Raw genomic sequence first — 24,254 nt, forward strand, 5'->3', positions numbered from 1 at the left:
AGACTTCTAAAAATTTATTTATTTGCAGGCTTGAGTACAACAACATACGACATTACGCCAAACTGCTGACGGGAGAAAGGACTTTCGTTAAATTTGAACAAAACATGTGTGGTACCCTTCAACCGAAGAAGGAAATTAAGTCTAGTGACCCCTAAACTAGGCGACGCCCACTTAACTCTGTCGGGGGACATGAAATATCTGAGAGTAATCCTTGACCCTTAATAAAACCTTGACCTGCAAAAATCACTTATCGTACGTCACAAGCAAAGCCTTGAGAGCAACATACGTATGCCAAAGGCTTTACGGTAAAACATGGGGTCTACGGCCAAAGATGATGGCATGGGCTTATAAGACAATAATAGTGCCAATGATCGCCTATGCCTCTTTGGTATGGTGGCCAAAAGCAGACCAAACTAAGACTCAGATAACACTTAAAAAGGTATACAGAATAGCCTGCCTGAGCGTTACGGGAGCAATGCGAACATGCCCCACAGCGGCTTTAGGAATGGTCACTGGACTCATTCCACTATTCGTGCAGCCAAAGGGACGGCAGTTAGTGCAGCTCTAAGGCTTCCTAATCTATTCAATCTCAAAGAAAGCAATCTTACAGGGCATCTAAGAATTCTGGGTTCAATCCTGATCTTTCCATACCTGACAGTCCACGACAAGATGGAAGGCAAACTAGAATTCTCCAAGAAATTCAAAGCGGTCCTCAGTGACCGCTCAGCGTGGAGAAACAATGAAATATTCTTAAAACCGGGTCCAAAAGGGAACACTGCAGTGCCGTGGCTGGAATTGCCGGACCTCATTTCAAAAAAGCAATTGCAATGGGAAAAACTACTTCCACCTCTAAATCGCTGGATAGCTTCTCATTCCTATCAAGGTTGGTCTGGGAATGTTTTAAAATCCTCAACACCCTAGCATAAAGAAACGTTGCTACCTTGAGGTGGGTTCCAGAGAATGAAATTACGGACTCTTTAGCGAAAAAGGGGGCAAACACTCCCTTCATAGGTCCTGAACCTTTCTGCGGGGTAAATAACAGCTTCAAAAGAGCTTCTCTGCGTGAGCAAGAACAACGAGGCCTAATCGATTACTGGAGAGCCCAATCGGGTATGCGGCAATCGAAAAGACTCATAGATCCAGAACGAATAAAGGCAGAAGCAATCCGTAACCTAAGTAGAAATGACATAAAACTTTACACTGAACTACTAACAGGACCCTGTAAACTTAATTATCACATGATAAAGATAGGTGCGATAGAACACGATTCTTTTAGACTCTGCAAAGAGGCACAAGAAACAGCAGAACACGTTCTATGCGACTGCGCAGCAGTGGCACGACGCAGACTAAATTAACTGGGAAATGGGGCTATACATCCAAACCTCCTAGTAGAAATTAAGCCCACCGCAGTTTTAGGATTTAGGATAACAGCCTAAAACTGTTTGAGTAGACTACATGGCTGCACAATAGATCTCTTCAGGTCGCAATTCACTAACAGCCAATCAATAATAATAATAACAACAACAACCAAACTTGTTAAGTGATGTTTCCCTCTCCTCAAAATCCTGGGAGCGAGAAACACCGTTTTGTTGGACTGGGTACTGGGTGGATATGAAGGTGATGATAGCAACGAAAAGGCGCACTGCCTACCAAATTGAGGCACTATTTCAAAGTTACATGGACCAGAATCCTTTTGCAGGCTCAGCAAAACCCTCAAAGGCTGGCAGTGCAGAGACTAAACAGTTTATTCTTTCCTCCAGAAGAGCATCACATAGGCTCCTAAACCTAAATAGAGAGGACTTATTATACCCCTTACTTGATACCACTAAACTTGGAAAGAGAGAGCTTATGATGGAGCGGGAAACAGATTGGAGTTTTAGTGACAGTCAGACTCCACTGAAGACCCTGAAGAACGTAAAGCGAACATCAAAAATTGTTCAAGAATGTAAGAAGAGCTTAATTCTGTGGCAGGACGGCATAAGCTTGTACTTATATGGGTTCCTGGACACTGTGTGGTTAAAGGAAATCAAATTTTGGATGAATTGGCCAATTGCGGATCAGTGGTAGCCCAACAGGGAGCAGAGCAGGAATCAGTTCTATGGGTATCATGAATTGGATCAGCGATAATATATGCAATTTACATAAAGAGCGATGACCCGGTCTAGAATGCTGCAGAGCTGCAAAGTGTTTTATGACAAGCCCGAAAAGAAGACTGTCAAACTTTCATCTAAAACTTCTTTCTTCTAAAACTTTCTTCGGTTGATGGTCGGTATTATTACAAGAGCACAATCCATAGGGTCAACATATGACCGCCATTGGGATCATTGCGGGCCCGATTTGGCTGTCTTGCTTAGGGAAGGCATATAGCATTGAGCACTTTCTCTGTGAGTGCAAGGCTACGGATTTTAGGTTCTGATGTCATGAGAATGAGTAAAATTCGTTCTCTCCAACTGGAAGATATTTGCAGATTGGCCAAAGAGCTGGCTATTTCTGCCTCTGTCTCTATTCTATCCTCTCTCCTTTCCTCCTTGACTATATACGCTTTTACTTTCCAGAGCTTCGAATACCTGAGGCTTCTTAGTCTGGGAGTTTTACGAGTCAGCAAATCTCTCGATGCTTCTTGGTTCGCTTTTGTCAAATTTCATGGTAAGAGCCAACAAAACAAAAACAAAAAAGTTTGCATAGGTCGAACGTCCTCAAATATTTAAGTTTTTAAAATTTTTGTAGAATTTTCACACTGTTTCACACACATCTCTTCAAGAAGTTTTTGGAGATTTGTGCATTGATTGACCTTCAAAAATTTGAATTTTTAAATTGTTTTGAAATATTTTTTCGTTGGCCGAACCTTCTCAGACATTTAAAATTTAATAAATCTATTAACATTTTTTTGTTTTGAAATTTTTACATTGATCGACCTTCAAAAATTGGAAATTTGAAATTTTTACATTGGTCGAATCTTTTCAATTATTTAAAATTTTTTTTTTGAAGTTTTCACACTGACCAAATTTCTTAAAAACTTTTTTTGGAAGTTTTACATTGATGGATCTTAAAAAATTTGAATTTTTAAATTCTGTTGAAATTTTTTACATTGGGCGAACCTTCTCAAATATTTAAAATGTAAAATTTTTTTTTTTGAAATTTTCACACTGACCAAATTAAAAAACATTTTTTTTTTGAAATTTTTACACTGATTGATCTTCAAAAACTAGAATTTTTAAATTTTCGTAAAATTTTTGCATTCGCCGAACCTCCTCATTAACTATTTAAAATTTTTTTGAAATTTTCACCCTGACCAAATCTCTTCAAACATTTTACATTGATTGATCTTCAAAAATTTGAAGTCTGAATTTTTTTTGAAAATTTATCATTGGCGGAGCCGCCTCAAATATTTACAATTCTTTAATTTTTTTGAATTTTCACACTGATCAAATCTTTTCAAAATTTTTTTGAAATTTTTACATGGGGCGAAACTCCTCAAATATTTCAAATTTTAATTTTCACATTGATTGATTTTCAAAAATTTGAATTTTTAAATTATCATAAATTTTTACATTGGCCGAGCCTCGTCAAATATTTAAATTTTTTTTTTAATTTTCACATTGACCAAATCTCTTCAAAAAATATTTTGAAATTTTTACATTGATTGATCTTCAAAAATTTGAAATTTGAAATGTTCTTGAAACTTTAACATTGGCCGAGCCTCCTCAAATATTAAACATTTTTTAATTTTTTTTTAATTTTCACACTGACCAAATCTCTGTCTCTTTTAACAAAGCTTAGCTGGAGCAGACAAATAAATCACTTTGCGGACACATAAATTCGAGGCGTTGAAGGGTTTGAGTCCGCTGATAAAAAATGGTGGAAAATAAAGACAAAAAATAGTTATTAAAAATATGTAATTATTAAAAAAAATTAATAAAGCAACGTAATAATAAAAAACATAATTGGATATAATAAAATATTATATCAAAAAATACACTGAACAAAATCTTTACAAAACATGTAAGAGTACGCACATTCTCAATGCGAAAATCTATTGACTTAGACGGCACTATTGACTTGAATTCTAAATACAAATAAACATTTCACAGTAGGCAATTACATGAAATACAAAAAGTCTACGGCACTCTGCAATCCAGTCACATCATCTAAAATAAATTCCACACGCGTAAAGATTTTTTTAAATGGGATTTGGTCGCTTCGCTCTTCTTTACTGGCACTAATACTGTTACGCAGCTCACTCCATTAACACGCCACTCGGAACACTAACAAATACAAACAATCTGGAAGGAGAAAAAAAAATATATGTACAAAATAATAAATTGGAAACAAAAATAAAAATAAAAATTTGATGAAAATAAACATGGAAGTAAAGAACATGGAAGGGTCAAAAACAAATTAAAAACAAAATGTTAAATGTAAAATATGCGAAGAGACATTATAGAAAATTGAATGTTGTTTTCATTAATAAATAAAAAAATGATTTTAACACTCGTTGGGCATCCGGGCCTGGCCAGACTTTTTCGACTTCGGTCGAGAATTTAACCTATTTCTATAGCTAACAACTTGAGCTTCCAGGTAGAAAGAGTGCCAGAGCTAAGAGCACGAAAACGCGCCTTCAAGAAGCAACCAAATGGAATGCGAACTAAGGGAAGACTAACGAAAAGATGGACAGATTCGGTTAGCGATGACATCAAAGAGATGAACATACAAAACTGGCAGATCGAGAAATCTGGAGAAGGATAGTTGCGGAAGCAGTGACCCACCCACGACTGTCATGCTAAGAAAGAAGAATATAAAAATATGCAGTTTCTGACCCATACAATTTTAGTTTGAAGATACTGAAAAATACTATTAATTTTTTATAACCTTTTCTTTATCTTCCATAAAAAAGGGAAAAATATAAAAAATCAATCAATTTTGAGCCACGTCCAACTTACATTTTGTTATATCAAGGGCCATAAGGCTGGAAATTAAAGAAAAAAACTCTTATCAAAATTAAAATTATTAAACGAATAAATATGAAGTCCAAGGAGGTCAAAATGATGAGGTGCATATTTTTTTCGCGGACTGTAGTTCTACTCTAAATGAGCTGGTTGAGAGATGCACTGTGTACGTTCCTGGACACAAACATTCCTGGAAATCGTGCATCGCTGATGAACTGGCTAGGAGGGGAAGTGATCTTAAATTAGTCAACTCTGCCCAGTGTGTGGATATACTTGGATACTCCTTTATTCCCAAACAAGCTCAGGATCAGGTTGGTTTACAGAGTGCAAACCAATAGTAGATGGGCCACGGTGCTCACTTATGAGGTAACTAGACAGGTCTGGCCTAGAAGGAATAATCACCGAACTAGGTCCCTCATAAATCTGCATCGATCTTCTATTAGTGTAGTCCTGGGTCATATGGGATTTCTCTCCCATGACTTCTATTGCGCCTACAGGAACGAGCAGGAGGTGGAGCCGATAAGCACATATTCTGTCACTAACCCACTCCTGCCAGATCTCGATGTAGTTGTCTAAGTTCTTACTTCTTTGGATGTCTGACAGACTTAGAATCTGCAGCTATCCACAGCATTTAATCGTTTATTAGAGATACGAAGTAGTTGAGAATTAGAGTGGAAATTTGTGCCCAAGCTAGTGGTATTAGAATAAACCTGCAAGTCTTAGCGAATCCCTCTACACCCAAATGGAAAGTGGCAACCACCGCAACCTAAGCTAACCTATATCGTTTTTATATCCTTGTTCACTGCGCTCGGGAGCATAAAGCCTCGAAAAGACTCTTCCATTGTACACGGTTGTGGGCTGTTGCTTTTCGCCGTCTCGTGTGGTGTCGGCATCTGCTAGCTCGCGCAACATCGACCTTCTTCAAGTGTTTTTTGGTCGACCGCGACCTCTGCTCTCCCTTGCGGGTTCCAGTCCAGTGCCATTCTCATGATGCTATCTGGTGGTTTTCTAAACGTATGACCTATCCAATGCAACTTTCTGCGTTTGATTTGTCATAGGATGGGTATCTTATTCGTTGATCTCCACAGCGCGCCGTTGCTGATGGTGTTCGGCCAGAATATTCTACAGATGATGCGGAGGCGTTTGTTGGCGAAAGAGTGTAGCCCCTGTGTGATGGTGTTGGAGACCAGTCATGTTTCACTTCCGTACAACAATACTAACTTCACGCGAGAGCTGAATATTCGCTTTGCTTGCTTGCTTTGTTTAGCCTGCAGTTGACATCTTCATCTGCTCCGCCGTCTGTCCGGATGGTGCAGCCGAGGTAGCAGCAGCTTTCGACTAATTCGACCGAGCATCCGTCAACCTTTAAGGTCTTGCTTTATTGTAGTTGACTTTCATAGCTTTCCTCTTAGCAATGTTGACCTCCACTTCGACAGTGCGCGCTAGCGTGACTAGTCAAACTAGCAAAGCCTCTAATACACGATGTCACCTATGATGACGACATTTGGCACACGTACCAGGTCTCGAATAGCACAATGGAACGTTACAGCTCTCAGGGAAGCATCCAGACAATCTATACATGTAAGTCATTATTTCGAAATGTGGTTCTAAGGTGAAATGGAAGTTCATCTCTAAATATTTTAGCTCTACATCAAGTGTTAGAAAAAGGAATTTTGAGGATTTGCGTTTGAACCAAAAAACAGTGTTTGAGCTAAATTTTAATTCCCTTCCTTAAAACAAATCATTCGGATGGGAGCTACGCTTTTTGGCCTTTGAACTACGCTTTGGAGTTTTCAAATTAGCAAAATGTGAATTTTTTACCAAAGATTTCCTTGCAATTCTAAATTAAATGGCTCTCCAAAGCAACTGCGCAACTAAACACTGAACTCGCAAAAATAATCGGTTAATGTATCCATAATATAGTTAAAAACGCTGTCCAGCAAACCTTCGGAGGTATCTCGACAATACTGCGCCGTAAAAGTTGGTCAGGAGAGGCGACGAATGCTTTATACGGAAACGGAAGGCGGTTAGGAAGACATATCTCATTGTGAAGTCACCACGCACGGCACTAACCACCTTTTCACATGCCCCTTAAAACCTACTCATCTAACACCCCTCTCCTCTGGACCCAACCTGTCGAAATAGCATGTTTCCTTACCTTTAGATGAGCTAGACGAAGACGACCGGTGATAAACTCTACACTGACGGAGCTTGTATTACTTCTACCACAGCAACAACAAGCCATATCTTAAGCCGTTCGTAAAAGTTTAACGACTCTCCGCGCTTTGCATTATGAGAGCTATGAAATAAACTTCAACGGCAGCTTTTGAGGCTGTCCTCAACTTAACACCGATTGATCTCTATGCGGAAAATCGGGCTGCTAACTCAGCTGTGAAGCTACAGCCGATCAGCTTACCTCTGGACCCCTCGCACGTAGCTCTTTTATTGGGAATGCCAAGGCCAATTCAAACTACATGGTTCCAGTTACGAGTTTTAGAAAACCATTAAAGATCGTTATCGCAATTGCAAAGTTACCAGGATCCTGTGTAAACACGCATATGACGACAGGTGTACTAAATCGGTTATGTCGTTCGACAGAGGGAACTGTAGACTAGACGGAAAAACTAAGATTTCACTGTATCGCTCAATTATAATTTCCATCTTGCTATAAGGTGGACAATCAAAGATACAGATAAACCGAAGCTACTGATTTTCGAGAGGAGAGTTCTGTGAAATTTTTTGGGCGCGATACGTGATAAAGGCGAGTGGAGGAAACGATACAATCATAAACTCGAAAAACTATATGCGCATCCATCTGTGATAACCACAATCATGATCAACATATTGAGATGGGAAGGTTACATATTACGGGTCAACACGGATTACCCACCTCAACAAATACTCTTTGGTACATGCCACAGACAGAGAAGAAGGGGCCGCCCACCACTTAGATGGATAGACGGCGTAGAAGAAGACGCAGGCTTATTGGGATTTCGGGCATGGAGGACACTGTCACGAAACCGAGGCCATTGGAGGCATATGCTACAGTAGGCGAAGGATTGACCAGGATTGTCCAGCCAAAAACAATGAGGGAACTGTAAAACTCAGAAGGAACTAGAACTAACAGGGCACCGCCTAGTTGCTTGCAAGCTAAATCTAGCTCTTAACGACGATTGCAGAAAATGTAATGAAGTGGGTACAAGAGAAACCCTGGAACATCTTCTATGCTACTCTCCAACTCTCTCGAAAACTAGGCCTTGACTACCTGGGCGCTGCCTGAACTGCATCTTGAGCAACTCCTAAAATTCACAGTGTCCGCGTCTTGAGTGATGCATATTTTCGCTAAATAGGACTCTGATCTGGTGTCGCTATGTACCAAAATGGTCTCTGCGTGGCCAGCCTGTATAACCTAACCTAATTTAAAGCTGGTCAGGAATTTTTTTCAGTTATACCAAATTTTTTGTAACTAATTTAAAACCCAAAAATATTGACGTGTTAAACCTTCATAAGAGTCCACTTCAGCGGCCTCGGTAGTCTAGCTTAAGTGCACTAGCCTGCCATTCCAAAGGTTGTGGATTCGAATCCCACGTAAAGCACGGTCCTCGCACTTTCCCAAATTAACCTAATTTCTCTATTTCTAAAAAAAAAAAGTCTCATTCCTCAAACCCAAAACCTATCCATTCCATCCTTACTCCCGCACAAAATTCAGCGCATTATTTGCATTGTGGCTGCTAAAATAAGCAAAAACAAACAGTAACACATTGTATCAGTGGCGCCAGCAAGAGAAAGCGGGCAACTGCGGTAATAACACAGGCGCACCAAATTTAGCGAAGTCCTCAACCATCTGTGTGATCCTTCTGGCAGAAAAATGTGAAACACAGATGGCGCTCCAAGCGGTAAAGAAGACGTTATTCCTAAGCAACGACAGGTGGGCATATTTCCACCACTTTGGACTGGTAGCGGCAGACTAATCACCTACCCTGTCAGAAATCAAAATAGATTAACGAAACCCACGCAAGACAAGTCTTGTCGAGGCCCTATGCTCCCGAGAAGAGTGACAAAAGGAAAAAAAAAGTCCGCTGGTCTATTCAAATTCCACTAGTTTGGGCTCAAGTTCCCACACTAAATCTCAATGCGATGAAGCCATTTCGCTGCTCTAATGGAACAAAAAATGTGTACACAGTTTTTGAAATGTCTTCTTCTTCGTCATACCATTTGATTGGACTCCATGTGGCTATGAGAAAGATTCTGCTTATAACGCCAAATCCTCGACAGATAGCAAAGTCAAACCTCCGACTACATTTCTGCCAGCGGCCAATAAAAACCAACTGCCATTCGGATGCGCTTAAAACCGCAGGTCCTTCTAAAGGGTGGTTAAATTTCAAGGGCCGATGTTGAATGTGAACCACACCTAAACGTCAAGATTTTTTCTGCATTTCATTTGACATTCTTCAATTTCAGACAAACTCAATTTGAAAAGACCAGTGCATACTCGTACAGCTCGTACTGCAGAAAATATTCCTGCTGTTCGCGATAGTGTGGTTGAAGAGCTGTCCACCTCAACTCGTCGTCGTGCCCAACAATTGCACCTCTCACGCTCGTCTTTGATGAACATTATGAATAAAGACTTGCATTTTCACGCTTACAAGGTGCAATTGACTCAAGTACTAAAGCCTCTTGACCATTTCAGGCGTCGTCAATGGTCAGAATAGTGGCAGGAAATGGCAACAGTGAATGGGCCATTTGGCCGATATTTTGTTTCATACGTAATTGAGCCATACTAATATTATCATAATAAAGAGAAATGACAATAATTTCCTAAAAAAATTGTAGTTTATTCAAAATCAGCACCGGCCCTTGAAACTTAACCACCCTTTATTTGAGGTAAAGCAGCAAATTGAAGGATAATCTCGGCGAAAGACCCGGCGAAAGGAGTGACGTGCCAATTACCCACACAGGTATATATGTATGCGTTTTCTACAACAACAATCAATTCGTAAAACCAAAAAAATCAAATTCACTATAATTTAATACTAATGCGCTTTTCTCAACACAAAATGACTAAATTTAGATCTTTGAAAAACTTTTTCGCAGGAAATTTTTTAAGCTTTAATTTATGCCTTTTATTGGAGTTTATCAGCAAAATTTTGTGTTATGATTGCATATTTTGCGGATATCATCAATGTGTGTTCTTGTGTGTGTGTGTGGGAGTGTTTTGAGTTTGTTTTTGATTCAGACTAAAACGCCATAATACTTGCTTTACTTAGTTCCAGCATATTAGCTACATTCTATTCTAGAAATATTCTAGAGCAATTATTCATATTAAGCTTTATTTTAGCAACAAATTTTATTAAATTTAAATTTCGTTCTCTCATAACCGCATTCTTGACTACTTTCTCTTCGTTACCGCTCCTACGCCATTGATCACCTGAATCCTTCCACTTATTTCTCGATTCCTCACTATTCATGCGTTGAAATGTTAACATTTGTATTTTTATTGTTTCATTTAGTTCATCAGCATATAAATTATTCATATTTTTGTTTCGTTTCATGAACCATTTGAATTGATCCTCATCACTAGTCATCAACTCACCGACTGTTGTCGAATATTTCCTCTTCATTCTTCCATTAAAAATGCATAACATCATGAATTTATAGATTAACAACATTACGCATACAAATCGTACGAAATTGACAAATCTCGTATACTTATGCAAACTTACAACAAAATGGTGACAACGGAGTCATTCCGGAAGCGCAAATTGATCTTGTTCCATTGGTTTTTTCAGCCAGCTGCCCAAGTCTTCGCGTCGAAAAGCCGCAAATAACTCTTTCTTGGCAATCTGTAAGTGGGAGAAAAATATTAATATTTGTTTTTAGTTTTTTTTTTTTTTTAGTTTTTTATTTTGTTTTTTTTAATATCGTAGAAAATTATAAAGCACTTTTGATTTGAGTACACTTTTTAAGAAAAAATGTTAATAAATACGGCGTAAAGTGCGTATAGCCAAATCCATATGGATAGACGCAAAATGTTAAGGAATTGAGGATTTGCAAGAATTATACGATGAATTCAACATCCACAAAAAAGCTAAAAGAATCGTGTGGCGTCCATCGAAGAAAAATTACCTCACTTTTGAACAATGATAAAAATAAAATCGCTCCTGAAACAAGCGAAAAACACCGATATGGGAGAAATAATTGCGTAATTTATTCCATAACAACAGAACATTACACAACTCATCCCGCAATAATGCTTAGTCCTGCCATAAATTATGTGGCAAACTTGGCAATGCATACGACGAGAATAAATTCGCAGAGAAAATTTCATAAGAAATTGTCCACTCACAAACTAAACTCAGTTTCGTGGCAAATTTCGCTTGTTAACAATGGAGTGGGAAGCTAAGGAAAATCGTATTGCAGTGATTGCATTACAAAGAGATTGCATTACAGTTCTCGCTGTTTTTTTTATTAAAATCCAACTTTATTCTGAAAAAAAATGGTTACAAGTAAATCATTGAAAATATTGCCCATCGCTGGCTACTACTTTTTCCCATCTTTCTGGTCGATCTCGTATACCGTCGCGGTAAACCAGTTCATCTTTTGAGACTATCCACAGATCAAGCCATTTTTTTATGTCTTCATATGAATGGAACTGCTGCTCAGCTAGACTATGTGCCATCGATCGGAACAGGTGGCAATCGGACGGCGCAATATCTGGAGAATATCGCAGGTGGGGTAGGATTTCCCATTTCAGTGTTTCCAGGTAGGTTTTAACGGGTTTGGTAACGTGAGGCCGAGCGTTGTCATGCTGTGGAATCACTTTTTCATGCCGCTCCGCGTATTGCGGGCAGCTCCTAATTCTGAATCAAGCTCTTCTTGCGTTTGACACGTCATTGAGCAAAGCCTCCAATTCAGCGTGTTCGAAGGTGGTTGGCCTTCCTTCACGCGGACGGTCGTCAATATTAAGATCAGCGTCTTTGAAGCGACGGAACCAATCGCGGTACGTTGTTTCACTTAAAGCAGCATCTCCATAAACTTTCTGTAGCTCTCGATGCGCTTCAGCGGCCGTTTTTTTCGAATGAAAGAGGAAAATCAACACTTCCCGGAAATGACGATTATTCGGCACAAAAACAGACATTTTCACAAAACCAAAAGTTATGGTACCAAAAAAAATCATTAATGTGTCGAAGCAGTTTGTTTGTCATATGTCTAAGCTTGGTTTATGACGTTTAGGTTATGTTAGAATCGACTACCACACACTGCTGGCGGCATCTATTGACAAACAGCGGAAACTTAGTTGCACACCTAAGATATTTTGCGAATGTTTGTTTACAGATGTTTTCAGACAGGAAAAGAAGTCGTCGTCCTCACTTGATTCGAACCACAGCAGCCATAAAAGCCATTCGAGAAAAATCGCAAAAGTCCCCTTAGAAAGCAGAAAATCACGTCCAAGGAAATGAATGCATCGACCAGATCCATGTCAAGACTAATTAGAGATGATCTCCGCATGAAAGCTTTCCGTCGCTCAACAGCTTCTTCGATGCACGGGGTCAACGGCCGTGAAAACATTCTTTTCACAGATGCTACAATTTTCACTGTTGAAGAAGTTTTTAATCAACAGAACGACAAAATTTATGCTAAAACTTCTAAAGACGCAGAAAATGTTGTTCCAAGTGTAGTTCAGCGTGGCCACCATTCAGCCTACGTAATGATTTGGTGGGGAGTGTCTCATAACGGCGTTACATCTTTTCATTTCTACAAAAAAGAGGTTAAGACCGGGGCAAAAGTGTACAAGGAGGATGTCTTAGAAGGCGTGGTGAAGCAGTTGAGAACGTTGGATCTTCCGGCAAGATTCCGCTGCAGCCCATAAGGCAAAAACCACCCAGCAATGGCTAAAAAACAATGTTCTTGGATTCATTGAATCCATTGAACTAAGTATGTGGTCAGAATTGGAGAACATGGCCCGTCGAAGACCTAACAGAAATTTGAAGAGTCTCAGGCAATCTTTGGCTCGTGCAACGACGTCCTCAGCCATGGAAACCATGCGTGCTGCAAGAGCTCAATGGCCTAATCGTTTAAAAGTTTGTGTAAAAGCAAATTATGACCATTTCAAATGAAAATTTAAAATTTTTTATGTTAAAGAAAATGACGATAAAATCACAAAAATCACAAAAATAATCGAAGCTAACCGACATGTTAGTAGTGGTAGCCTTGTAGCCTCACCCATAAGCCAAAGATCGACCATAAAATAGTTTTTTCATTTGCGCGCAAATTTTACGCAAAAATCATGGATTCTTTTTCAACGCAGTAATGAAAACTATCTATCCCTTTCGCAAATTGTTATGGGAAAGAGATGCTTGAATAGTTAAATTATATATCGGGTGTTTTTTTAAGTGCATGAGAACTATCGATATCGATAAGTGATATCAACCTGGCAGCTGAGAATGGCAAGCAGTGTTGACTTTTTTGCTTCTAAATTCTGGTAATTTACTTGGAAAAATTTGTTCGCGAAGTTCATAGAGCTCTGGCGGCATCAGCGGTTCTTATTTCCTTCGAAACGAGGAAGGAGTTGCCGTTACGGTGAATGGTAAGCGCTACTGAGCCATGAAGATCGAATATTTGTTTCCAAAAATGAATTAGCTAAACATCAACGACATTTGGTTCCAACAAGACCCTTGCCATCCAACGCATTTAAGGGATCGTCAACCGTGACGACTATATTCTTTGCGTTCGAGCGCTGGGCGAGGTATAGTTACGTTGTATTCAAACTTTAGACGCGTTTTTCTCAAAACTATATCTTTCGAATTGGCGCACACGATAACTTGAAAAGTTATTGACCGATCTCCCTGAAATTTTACACACAACTTTTTGTATGACATTACCTTCTATGTGAATTTATAAGTTTTCAAAAAAATATTTTTTTCGAAGCAAAAATAGTAGGAAAAATTCGCCCCAAACTAATTTTTTTTTTTTTGAAGCATTTTATTCCGCGATTTTTTTTTCCATTTTTTGCTATTCATATAGAAATTATGACATTAATTAACACAAAAAATTTTGGTTTTTTGCCATCTGCTACAATGCCCGCCGATTTAGAAGCCCCGCCTCGACCTTCCTAGAAGAACTGAGTGTACATCCGCCTTTTTTAAATAATTAAAAAAAAAAAAAAAAATTATTGTATATTATTTTAATGTATAAATAAACTGTATGCCAATTTTGCAAAAAAATATATTGACTTCTTCATTTTAAATAATTTTAATGGAAATCAGCGAAAATACGGTCGTTTACAGGTATCTGCCCCCTTAATAATCGATTTATTGCAATATTCAAGATTTATTGGAAAAAGTAGTCAAAACTGAGTAGTCGACTGATCGAATGGACTATATAACTCGTGGTCACGGATATGTCTTCCGGATATCACGGACATGAACTTGTCTACTAGATTATAATAATAAAAAACAATATTCCAACAGTATTTTCTTTAGTATAATCATTTTAAATTCTCAAGCTCTTCGAAAACACTTTTTTTTATAAAAAATATAGCTTATTCTGTAGCAAGTCACATAATAAGGAGGAGGAGCTCGGCCAAACACCCAAAAAGGGTGTATGCGCCAATTATATACAATATATATACAATATATATACAATATATAGTTACCATTTCGGGGAAAAATTGTGCTACGCAGTTTTATAGCACAATAAATTTTAGTTTAGTAAAGTGCAAGTCTAAAGTCGCTCAAAATTCTAGTTGATTTTTTGGTAATTCTTCCTCTGACGCTTTTTCACATTTTTTCCGTACAAATGAAAAAAAGATGAAATCAGAAATAACATCATCAACAAAAAACAAGTATGCTAAAAATCAACGCGAGTTTTATGCCTCTTTAAAATTCCATTTTATTATACCAAAATTTAATGGCCTAAAAACTGCGCAGCCAATTTTTTTCATCAAAAAAACTTAATAAAAATGTTTAAATATTAATGAAAAGTTGTCGTATTCTTACAATTTTTTAAAACTTCGAAACTTGAATTATTATAATACCATATTTATTATAAAAATAACCATAATTTTATTTTAAAAAAATGTATTAAAATTAAAAAATGCAGAGGTAAAGTAAAAACGAGTCAATTTGTGGTGCTTTTATAATTTTGCTACGAAGTATATTCGGCAATGTATCTTTCCGCCACAGTTCAATGCTTTTTTTAGCCTTTCCCCAGACTTCATATTGCAAATAATTTGATAGCAAAGATTTAGTTCGATCTGAACTTCTTTAAAATCTTCTTCCAAGTCATCTCTAAACAAAGGATTTATTTTTATATTATGTTTTATCAAGACTCGAGGTATTATCGAGAAAAAGTGGAAGCCAAGATATACCTTATTGTTTTAAACCTGATGAATCCTGAGGGCGTATATGGAATTATTTCATATAACGGACATATGTTTGGTATAACGGATTCTAAGCGAGTTAAAAAGCGGCTAAATTTAAGGATCAGCCGCCGTAGCCGAACGAGTTGGTGCGTGACTACCATTAGGAAATTGGAGTACGTAGGTTCGAATCTCCGTGAAACTCCAAAATGAAGAAGCAGGCAATGGCAAACCCCGGAGGCGCAAAACTGGATACAATTTTGTAAGACTAAAATTAATATGTTGTTGTTGTTGAAGTAATCCTAATTAGCGACTAGCGCCGTTGTACTACCACTGTTCTCGTGTGATGTATTTTTTTTTTTTTTTGATTCAGATCCATTTCGTGCGATTTAAGTACGAGTATAACGGCAATCTTTTTATCTCTACGTCTTTTTTACCTTCTTAACTCATTAATTTGCTGTAGAAAAGGCTTATCGAAAGAGCGAAGTCTTGCTCAGCCAGACCTGGACATTCGTATAAATAATGGAAAAGACTTTCTTTCACCCCTTCCGCCTGACTGCTTCTGCAGATGGTATTGAAAAGAAGGTTAAGTCTGGCTGCATGATTCCCTACCTTCCAGTGATCTGTAAGGGTTGTAGTTATACGCGAGAGCATCCTAACAGGTAATTTGTCCTTTGGATTTTTTACGACGGCCATGTGTTTTTTGTTGTAATACATGTAGTTAATTGCTTCAAACTTCTTTCGGTTAAATCATAGTAGTGTGAAGCAAAGGATGTTTAGTAAAGATGTAAGATGTGTCAAAACCGTTCTGACGCATCGAAACTGTTAAATATTTTTTAATATTCAAAGAGTCGAGTCGAGACCACATGCAAAAAGATGAAAGATGAAGATTGCCCAATTAATTCCGCCCAATTTCTTCTCATATACAGGTAGGTAGTACCACTTTGGCACTCCCCAAGTAGCACTAAAACTCCGTTTTGATACCATTATGAGATCTCAAACCTCTGGCTTCTCTTCAGTTGTCGAATACATCTTTTGCAAAGTTATAAAGTCTCGCTAATTTTTTTTTTAAATATAGTTCATACAACAAAAACCATATAATGCAAAAATACAAAATTAAAAAAAAAACTTTCAAGATTTCATTAAAATTTTAGAACGTATGGGTATGCAATTGTAAAGCCTTATGAATTTTAGTGTAATAAAGGGTAAGTTTCAGTTTTAAAGTGAAGTGATTTCAAACTAACTTTTTTTTTTAATTTTTCTCTGAGGTGTCACACCTTTTCCTCCATACAAAGAAAAGCCTCGAATTTCTTTTGCATTTTTCATCCATAAAAATTCTTCGCACCATCAACAAAAAAGTTTCCAAAAAATTAAAAGTATTTTGTACTTTGTTAATGGACTATGAATAAGTTCGTGCGGTTTTTTTTCGAAATTTGAAACTTTATTGACGTAAAATGGTTACAAATTTAATATTCAAAATATTGTCCATCGCTTACTACTACTTTTTCCCATCTTTCTGGCAATTCACGGATTCCCTTTGTGAAAAATTCGGTCGGTTTTGCCGCAATCCACGAATCGATCCATTTTTTGACTTCATCGTAATTACGGAAGTGCTGGTCAGCCAGGCCATGTTGCATCGATCGGAAGAGATAGTAATCGGATGGCGCAAGGTCTGGACTATACGGCGGGTGGGGTAGGACATCCCATTTGAGCGTTTCTAAGTATGTTTTGACCACTTGTGCAACATGTGGCCGAGCATTGTCATGTTGCAAAATAACTTTGTCGTGTCTATCGGCGTATTGCGGCCGTTTTTCTCGCAGTGCTCGGCTCAAACGCATCAATTGTCGTCGGTAGACATCCCCCGTAATCGTTTCATTCGGTTTCAGTAGCTCATAATACACAACACCCAGCTGGTCCCACCAGATACACAGCATAACCTTCAGGCCATGAATATTCTGCGCCGACGTCGATGTTGAAGCATGGCCAGGGTATCCATACGTTGCCCGACGTTTTGGATTGTCGTAATGGACCCACTTTTCATCGCCAGTCACAATTCGATGCAAAAAACCCTTTCTTTTGTGCCGTTGAAGCAGTTGTTCGCATGCCATAAAACGGCGTTCAACGTCTCTTGGCTTCAATTCATACGGCACCCAATGGCCTACCTTTCGGATCATTCCCATGGCTTTTAAACGTTTGGAAATGGTTGATTGATCAACTCCCAAAGTTTTTGAAACCTCTTCTTGCGTTTGAGCCGGATCTTGATCGAGCAATTCCTCCAATTCGGTATCCATGAACTTTGGCGGCGCACCCTCGCGTTCTTCGTCTTCCAAGCCAAAATCACCACTTTTAAAGCGTGCAAACCACTTCTGGCACGTTCGCTCAGATAGAGCATGCTCACCATAAACTTCCACCAAGATACGATGACTTTCGGCTGCTTTTTTCTTCATATTAAAATAATGAAGAAGAATTCCCCGCAAAAACACATTATTTGGCACGAAATTCGACATTTTCAAGTGTGGTAAAAATATTGTTGTTTACGCTTCAAATAAAAAACTTATACTGACGTTTGTGCCTTACGACAGTAGCTCTCCAATGAATGTTTGGAAATGTGGATCGATGGAATAATAATCAAGTTACGCCATCTGTTGTAAAACCGCACGAACTTATAAATAGACCTATTATATCAAAATTAAATGGACTATAAAACCACATACCCAGAAAAACTCTAAAAATTTTGGTTAAAAGGTTAAAATTTTTGCTGAAATTTTTAAAAATTTTGTACAAAGTTTGAAAGTTTACAAAACTGTACCTATACATTAAAAAAATTAAAAAAAAAGTGCGCGTAGCGTAGTACACATAACAGAAGTGCAACTTTCAAGACAGACAAAGAATGAGGGAGACACCCGAGAGAGAATGAGAGAGAGAGAGAGAGAGAGAGAGAGAGAGAGAGAGAGAGAGAGAGAGAGAGAGAGAGAGAGAGAGAGAGAGAGAGAAAGAATGTATATCTAGATAAATTCACAACATTTGCAGATAATACAAATGACAAAATTTACAAAAAACGGAGAAGGCACGACCGGTGTAGGTAAACGCCGGACGCAAACCGTGGCAACAACGCGCACTACTCCGAGCGTTTATCAACCGCACAAACGCAGCGATTCCTGGACCGCAGCAACGGCACAAATTACCGCAAGGCAATACCAATAAATCCGACACCGGAATGGATAGCACTTTATAGTACGCACAAGCACTAGCCAGGAAACGGAAATAAGCGCCAAAAAGTTGGCGCCAAAAAAAACAACGCCAGAAAAATTTGGACCAAAAAACGCCCCAAACAGTAGGCACCAAGGAAATATCACGCCAAAAAGTAGGCACCAAAAATATATTTCCTACAAGTTTGCGCCAAAAAGTAGGCAGTGTTATTTCTCACTAGAAATTAGCAAATACAAGGAAAAACTCAGGAAAAATAGCCTAAAGTGAATCTAAGATATATAGAAGGTATAGCTCTCTCTCTCTCCTTTTCCTCTACGTTATACCTTTTTTCTCTTTCGTGGAACGAAAATGCCCAAAACATTGCATGGCCTTGAAATTTTACTCTCCATTCTCGCTCGTCCATCGACACCTAAGAAGTTTCACTTCAAAAAAAATAGTGAAGTGATTATAATCCTGCGATGGGGTGGACGAGTATGTGAGAAGAAATTGTAGGAAAACGAATTAATAGTAGTTAGGGCCAGGTTACTCAAATTGAAGAGATCGCAAGCTTTTATACAGTTTTTGTTTTAATCTTTTCCAAATATTTCCACTACGTTTGAAGCTATAAAGAAAATACTTTAAAGCCAAAAAAACCGAATGAAAACTTGAAATTTATACAAAAATATGTTTTTTAGCGGCAGGCTAATCACCTACCCTGTCAGAAATTAAATAAATTATCGAAACCAACGCAAGGCCCAATGCTCCCAAGAGGAGTGAACAAGAAAAAAAAGAAGTTTTTTTCTCACCTGGTAGTCCTTAACCCTCTCCTTTGCTTGCCCGTAATCGATAGTCAGCTTGCGATTTGGTATGCCAGGCAAATTTTTCATCAAAAAGCCATACTTCATGAAGTACATCTGCTTGGTAATGCGTGATATTTGGTTGTTGACCGTTTTGCCGGTAAGTGAATTCACCACCTCAACCTCACTGTCCCCAATGGTCCAATTGATGCCGAAATTCGGTGCCTTAGCCTGGTTACGCGGCTCAGCGGATGTGACTAGCGCCAAGCGAGGTTTATTCAGATGATAGGGAGGCGGAAGACCTTGTATGGATTTCTCTATTCGGCCGCAAACGGCACGGTACATGTGCTCGGGATGCAATAGACTGCCCAACACTATGGAATGCAAATAAATTGGCTCTATAATGGAGGCCAGCAGAGATCCCTGTATGCCCACGATGTTCCAGCGTGCAATCTTATCCGAGCAGGACATGGTCAGCAAACGTTCGCCCTGCGAAGAAGTGCAAATATATTAATTTAAGTTGGCACAAGTCGAAGTAAAAGGCAATCTCGGGTAGAAAACAAAAAAAAAAAAAAGAGAGAAAAGTTTAAAAGATACTCACCTGCAGTACACCGTCCCATGTCTGTAGACCCTCTTTGCTTTTAACCGGTATAGTCCCCTCACCCGATTCGATTTTAGTACGCAATTGACCACGCGCCTTTCTGCCATTACAAGGCATGGCATGCCATATAAGCGTTGGATAAGTAGCAAGAGCAATTAAGTATAGCAGCAGCGGCCGCACAAAATGCGAGCGATCAGCGAATTGTTTATGCGTATTGGATTATGGCATTTTGAAAATTTACATTTCAAATTAAAATTTGATTTGATATGATTTAGGGTGATGATTAGTCATTTAATCGCATTTTTATTATTTTTTATAGCAGTTTCAGCGATCGCACGCAGACGCAGTAGTTTACAGCGGAGTGGCATAGTAGGGACATGAGCAAAATCACCAACAATGCAACAGAAGCGAACACAAAAGAGTAACGGAAAAACGATATTTTCAAAAATAAATTAAAATATTTAAATTATTGGAAAAAAGAAATCGAGAGAAAAAAGAGAAGAAAGAATTCATTTATCGATTGTACATTTTGTAAAATAAAATAAATTTAATACAGATCATACCTAATTTAATGTTTTTTTATTTTTATTTTGCGCCTTGGGAAGACACGCATTTTCAAGTGTAAGTAAATTCAAAATAGAACACTATGCAAATTGTAGTATAGTGGGACAAAGAGTGGTAAATCTGGAGTAGATTTAGCATTCTTTGTATTTCCATTCGAATTTTGAGCAGCTTTTGAGTGAGTACCAAAACTATAGGGTGCATTTTATGGTTCAGGTCTGGGCACGACGAACAAACAAAAAAACAAAGGTGGCGCCCATATTGTATAGCTATTCCACTCTCAATGAATCTGACAGAATAGATTTGTGTGTGACATCACGTTTCGTGTGAGGTTTGTATAATTTCTTCTTCTGCTTACACTCAGAGTTCTCATTTTCACATTTCTGACGTCACGTTTCATGTGACATTTGTGTAATTTCATCTTCTTCTCGCATTCAGAGCACTCATTTTCACATTTCCCTCACGCAACTGCACTTGTGTGACGTGTCGCCTCGCTGATAGCCGCAATCTTTTATTCTATCATTCTTAAGGTCGAGGTCCGTCATCTTATTTAGCCGCCATTTTTTTCGGTTGACATTTGTCAGTATTCGATGCGGTACGAGCTGGTGGTAGCAGAGGAAGAAGAGACCTCCTCCATTGCGTTGGAAAAATCAGGTGAAGAAGGACTTAGCTAAGAGAAGGAATTCGCTTCACTTGGAATGTTCAACTGGCGCCAGTTAGCACGAGAAAGAAATGGTTGATTGGTCGGTTAGAGTGGTGATTCTTCCAGAATCCAATTAGCGCTTCCGCACCTTTTTGTTGCCACATCCTCGTTACCAACTTGTTTAACAGTTATTTACAGCATGATATAGTCAGTCTGTGCGGTTCATTAACCTTACTAGGTTGTTGACATCTGAGCCAGACAGTTGTTCGAGACTCCCGAACAGCCGTTTGCCCAGGGTTAACATTCTGTCCTTCCATAGGGTAGGGCATTCGCAGGGGAAATGGAAGATTGTTTCCTTTTTCCCCGGTTGTTTACAACTGTGACAGTATGTGTTGTGAGGGATGCCCATTTTGGCTGCTTGTTTTGCGCCAGATCAGAAGTTATTACTGCCGTCAGCCTCCAGGCGTCCCGTCGTTTCATGTTTATCAATGTCGACGATTGCTTGAGGTTGTAAGTAGGCCATAACATTCTGCTAATTTTGCATTTCGTCTGGTATTTTCATCTACAATCCGCGGTTCGGAGGTATTTTAGAGAAATTACATTCTTGACTGCACCCAATGGTGTGAATACCGATTCTGCAAGAGCGTTATTCATGACAGATCCCCGTTCATCTGCTTTTTCGTTACCTTCAATGATCCGATGCCCCGGAACCCAGATTAAGGTAACTTTATGGTTTTCACTCAAGGTTGTAAGGCTATTTCTTCTCTGTTCCACCATTTTAGGGGTTGTTGTAGCCAAACCCAGTGCCTTGATTGCAGCTTGGCTATCCGAAAGAATAGCGATATTACCATTAAAAGAGGGATCTGCGATTAGTAGCCTACAAGCTTCCCCAATTGCCAGAACTTTCGCCTGAAAGACGCTGCAAGCATTAGGAAGACGCACAGATCTTTCGATTTTAAGTTTATGAGAATATATACCAGCTCCAGGAAGAAAGAAATGACTAGCGCGCTTTGCTAAACTCGGCCAAAAATCGCGTCTGCCGTTATCGCGCCAATCAAGAAGAAGCAGACATTAATCAGTTGGCATTTGACATTCGTTGAGCGAGGAAGAGAATACCGATTTTTTCGTCGTATGGATGTGGAGGGTTATGCATAAAAGTTAGTGGAATCTCACAGTCGAGTAAGTTTGTCTTGAATACTGAATCTCCAACAATTAAGGAAATGTCGATATCTCTCTACTCTAAGTTGGAAATATATTATTATTTTCTAACGAAATACCAATGCTTAACGATACAAAGCCAAAGGCAACGGACTCATTTTTCTACCGACGGTAGAATGGCAAGTTATATTCGTATGTTTCAGGCAGTAGTCAATTATGTGCGGGAGGTATACTGCGAGTGTATCCTAGACTTAATGACCTCTGAGGAGAGAAAATCAGAGAAAAGGAATTTCTAACAGCGGCCATCTCTCAGCAGTTAGTAACTCATCTTCGAGGAAATTTCTGCCGCTAAATTTTTTTTTAAATCAATTCATTTGCCGTTCCTAGTCACTCATTTGTGGCACACTTTACAGACTGAAGGAAGAACTTTTTATGCGCCAATCTACATAAAATGTCAGGTGTTCTTTGCCTCTGTTATTTTGGTTTGGTCTGTCATTGAGAGAGAGCACGCAGAGAGCTTGGGATTAAACTACCACTAGGTGAGGTAAGGTTATGGTGGTAGTTGGTCTGTACGACCAACTCACTTTGACCTTAGAGGTGTGTTGTGATACCACTTTGCGACACGGGAACCTCATTTATTTTTCTTCGAGAACCATTTTGTGGCTCTCATGAAGCGTAGGATTGGTCCAATCGCCACTAATAATAAATATTTTTGATGGAGTCAAATGAATTCAAAAAATTTGTTACCTATTTAAAATACCAAAGCAGTCGCATATAATGTTTAACTACCAATTAACTAATGCAATTTTGCAATAAACTAGAAGAAAGGTAAACTATTACCTCTAGGTTCTTGCCCTGCATTAGCTAGAACCCGAATGAAATGTTTAGGAGCTCTAAAATATGAGAGTTTAGACTGTATCTCGGGGTTAGAGCTTCAGAGCGTACTTAGATGCGCAAAAGACGCAGGCTTATTACAAAAACCCTACTACAAGGAAACGTAAGGGCCAAGCTCCATCTGGTACCACTTAGGACCAATAGGTCGATGTGATGGCTTTCAGCCAGGCACGTCAACCTAACCTAATCTAATGAAATAATGATTGTGCCAATTAATTATTAAAATAAAATTTTTTGTTTATCTTTATATCGCAATCAAATTTTAAATTTTTGAAAAGCAAGGAAAATCGAAGTGACAAAGAAATAGCGAAAAATTTATATCATACAATTCTCTCTCTCAATTACATCATTCTCAAAATTAAGTAGCTGATTTAAACTGCAATTAGTGGTGCTGTACCGCCATAACCATAACCTAAACCACAGCAATCAGCTGTTCTGATTTAACAAATGGCCATAACTGTAAACGGTTCTAGGTGCCCCACCATAACGCCATAACCATAGCCGTAGGTGGCCGTATGTACCTATTGGAATTTCGGTTTTCTTCGTGAGTGTAAGCAGCTGTGATATATCTGACATTTGTTTTAATATTTGCGATAAAAATCTGAATATTAGAAATGAACGACGAAAAATTAGTTACATAGCTTAGTGGAAAGTTATCCGTATTTTTAGACAAAATGCATTTAAGTCATTGATTCTACTTCAATATTTACTGTTTATGGTTACAGCATGACCAATCGATAAAGGCTGTAATGCTGCGGCTAAGATTATGATTACGGCTATGGCGTTGCAGCTACGGCATCACTAACTGCAGCTTAGTGAAGAAGCGACTTGATCGAAATCCTCGGCGAAGTGCCAATCAAACGGTGAAAGAACTGAAAATATCTGACCGCAGCATCCGCCGCATACTGAAAAATGATCTGTAAGTTAAACCTTATAAGATCCAAAAGGTGCATGATCTCACACCAAAGCAGTAACAAGTCAGACTTGAGAGAGCAAAGGAGTTGATTCGCTTGGCCGAAAATGGTCAATTTCCGAACGCAATTCGTAAACTCCCAAAAACTATAGGGTTTATTTGACGGGCCATTCACACGCGAATTTGAGTTAT

The 24,254-nt window shown here is 38.6% G+C and overlaps 1 protein-coding gene across 3 annotated transcripts in view; it reads right to left on the reverse strand.

Annotated features, from left to right (window-relative positions):
* Window positions 1–3,879: 3,879 nt before the first annotated feature.
* The window catches only part of LOC128857173 (double-stranded RNA-specific editase Adar), a 40,048-nt gene continuing 19,673 nt past the window's right edge, over window positions 3,880–24,254 (reverse strand). For 2 of the 3 annotated variants that reach the window (XM_054092801.1, XM_054092799.1), the window contains exons 6-9: window positions 19,894–19,993; window positions 19,302–19,781; window positions 10,670–10,789; window positions 3,880–4,283 (exon numbers count right to left, since the gene is read on the reverse strand). In XM_054092801.1, coding sequence (XP_053948776.1) covers window positions 10,691–10,789; window positions 19,302–19,781; window positions 19,894–19,993 — 679 coding nt within the window. In that variant the 3' untranslated portion in view covers window positions 3,880–4,283; window positions 10,670–10,690. Of the gene's footprint in view, window positions 4,284–10,417; window positions 10,569–10,669; window positions 10,790–19,301; window positions 19,782–19,893; window positions 19,994–24,254 lie in introns of those variants that run through there. The other variant, XM_054092800.1, reaches the window with a different exon arrangement.

The sequence above is a fragment of the Anastrepha ludens genome, chromosome 3, assembly GCF_028408465.1.
Source record: "Anastrepha ludens isolate Willacy chromosome 3, idAnaLude1.1, whole genome shotgun sequence".
NCBI lineage: Eukaryota > Metazoa > Arthropoda > Insecta > Diptera > Tephritidae > Anastrepha > Anastrepha ludens.